Genomic DNA, 1,473 nt, shown 5'->3' with positions numbered 1-1,473 from the left:
ATCATTCTGAACCAACATTTTCATGTTGTCAATATTATCAATATCAACTATCAAACGACACCACAAAAAATTAAAACATGTACAGGCACGGAAAGTTAGGAATGACTCCCAGTCTGTGGTTGCAAGAACTGCTTCCTTCAGTTCGTGGTGTGTGAATGACTTTCGTTGTAGAACCAGTTGGTACAGATCGGAACAGTTTTTGCGAAGTCGGAGATAATATTACCGTATCCCAAGCACATTCCCTCTAACAAAAGAATGCAGTTTTCAGTAGGAATGCTTTACTTAAGATTGAGTGGGTGAAATATTCAAAGTACTGGTTTGTGATAGAAAACCCATCGTCAACGTTTCATTGTACAGCATGCAAAAACTCCACGGTGACCGTTCTCTACATCACGTTGAGGGGGCACACTGTCTCCCAGAACACTCATGGAGACACCTTTGCAAAGTTTTCTTGCATAAGGATAGGATATAACAACTGATCCAAAGGGTTTGGGGAAACTTATATCCCTTCGAATGGCATGTACGGCTGTTGTAGAATGTTGGGCATATCTTCTTCAGGTTTTATCAGTTTAACGAACAACTATGTCTTTTAGGAGGATCGAGCTGTCGCCGCTGCACCAACACCGCCGGCATGGATCGACGTCGACGGCGAACGGCTGGGCTGAGGGCGTATTGGATATTGGACTGTCGTAAAATCTCTTTGAAAATGCCAACAATATTAATGTTATCTTTGGCCGATGCTTCAATGTAACCGTTTCCCCATTCAATACATACAAGTGTCTCGGCCGTCTCACGCCCGATAACCCTCCGCTCTTCGGTTACGTCGGTTTTGTTGGCGGCGATCACGATTGGGACGTCTTCACTGTTCTTTTCCTCCATTATCTCGTCACGAAGCTGTTTCACAGCCGAGAACGAGGAATCGTCGTCCACAGAATATACCAGCACAAACGCATCTCCAGTAGCAATTGCTAGTTTCCTCATTGCCGGAAATGAATGAGTCCCCGACGTATCGAGGATGTCAAGGATTAGGTGCATGCCGTTCACGTCGTACTCTCCTCGATGGAGGTCTTCCACCGTGGCCTTGTACTCCTTCACGAATCTGTCGTACAGAAACTGGGATATGATGGCACTCTTCCCGACAGCTGCCGCCCCCATGACGACAACGCGGTAGTGGGCTCTGCTTTTCGGGAGACGATGACCACCCCGTGGACACAGCTGCCCGGTGGAGGGTCTACCTGACGACAACATCTCTGCGAATGATGCCGACAGCCTCCGCTGTATCTGAAATATGTATGGCAACTGTCAATCAAAGAAGGTAAAAAAATCTCGTCAAATCTCACCGCGCACGTGCTTGGATGAAAAGTGTCACTGACAGGATAACCCCGGTAGAGGGCTAACAGTGTATTACCGAGCCCGAGACGGGTTTATGTGGCACGCCTATCGACTTCCAATGTAATTGGTTGTGATTGATAT

The 1,473-nt window shown here is 46.9% G+C and overlaps 1 protein-coding gene across 1 annotated transcript; it reads right to left on the bottom strand.

Moving 5' to 3' along the window:
• Window positions 1–532: 532 nt before the first annotated feature.
• LOC137284707 (ras-related protein Rap-1b-like) lies at window positions 533–1,248 on the bottom strand. Its single transcript, XM_067816623.1, has one exon. The coding sequence runs from the start codon at window positions 1,246–1,248 to the stop codon at window positions 565–567; it is 684 nt and encodes a 227-aa protein (XP_067672724.1). The 3' UTR covers window positions 533–564.
• Window positions 1,249–1,473: the final 225 nt, after the last annotated feature.

The sequence above is a fragment of the Haliotis asinina genome, chromosome 5, assembly GCF_037392515.1.
Source record: "Haliotis asinina isolate JCU_RB_2024 chromosome 5, JCU_Hal_asi_v2, whole genome shotgun sequence".
NCBI classification, from domain to species: Eukaryota; Metazoa; Mollusca; class Gastropoda; order Lepetellida; family Haliotidae; genus Haliotis; species Haliotis asinina.
Note: the sequence above shows the minus strand (reverse complement) of the source record. Positions and strands in the feature narration are given on the sequence as shown.

Coding starts and splice junctions, on each gene's coding strand:
- LOC137284707 (XM_067816623.1), bottom strand. CDS start 1,248: ATGTTGTCGTCAGGTAGACCCTCCACCGGGCAGCTGTGTCCACGGGGT.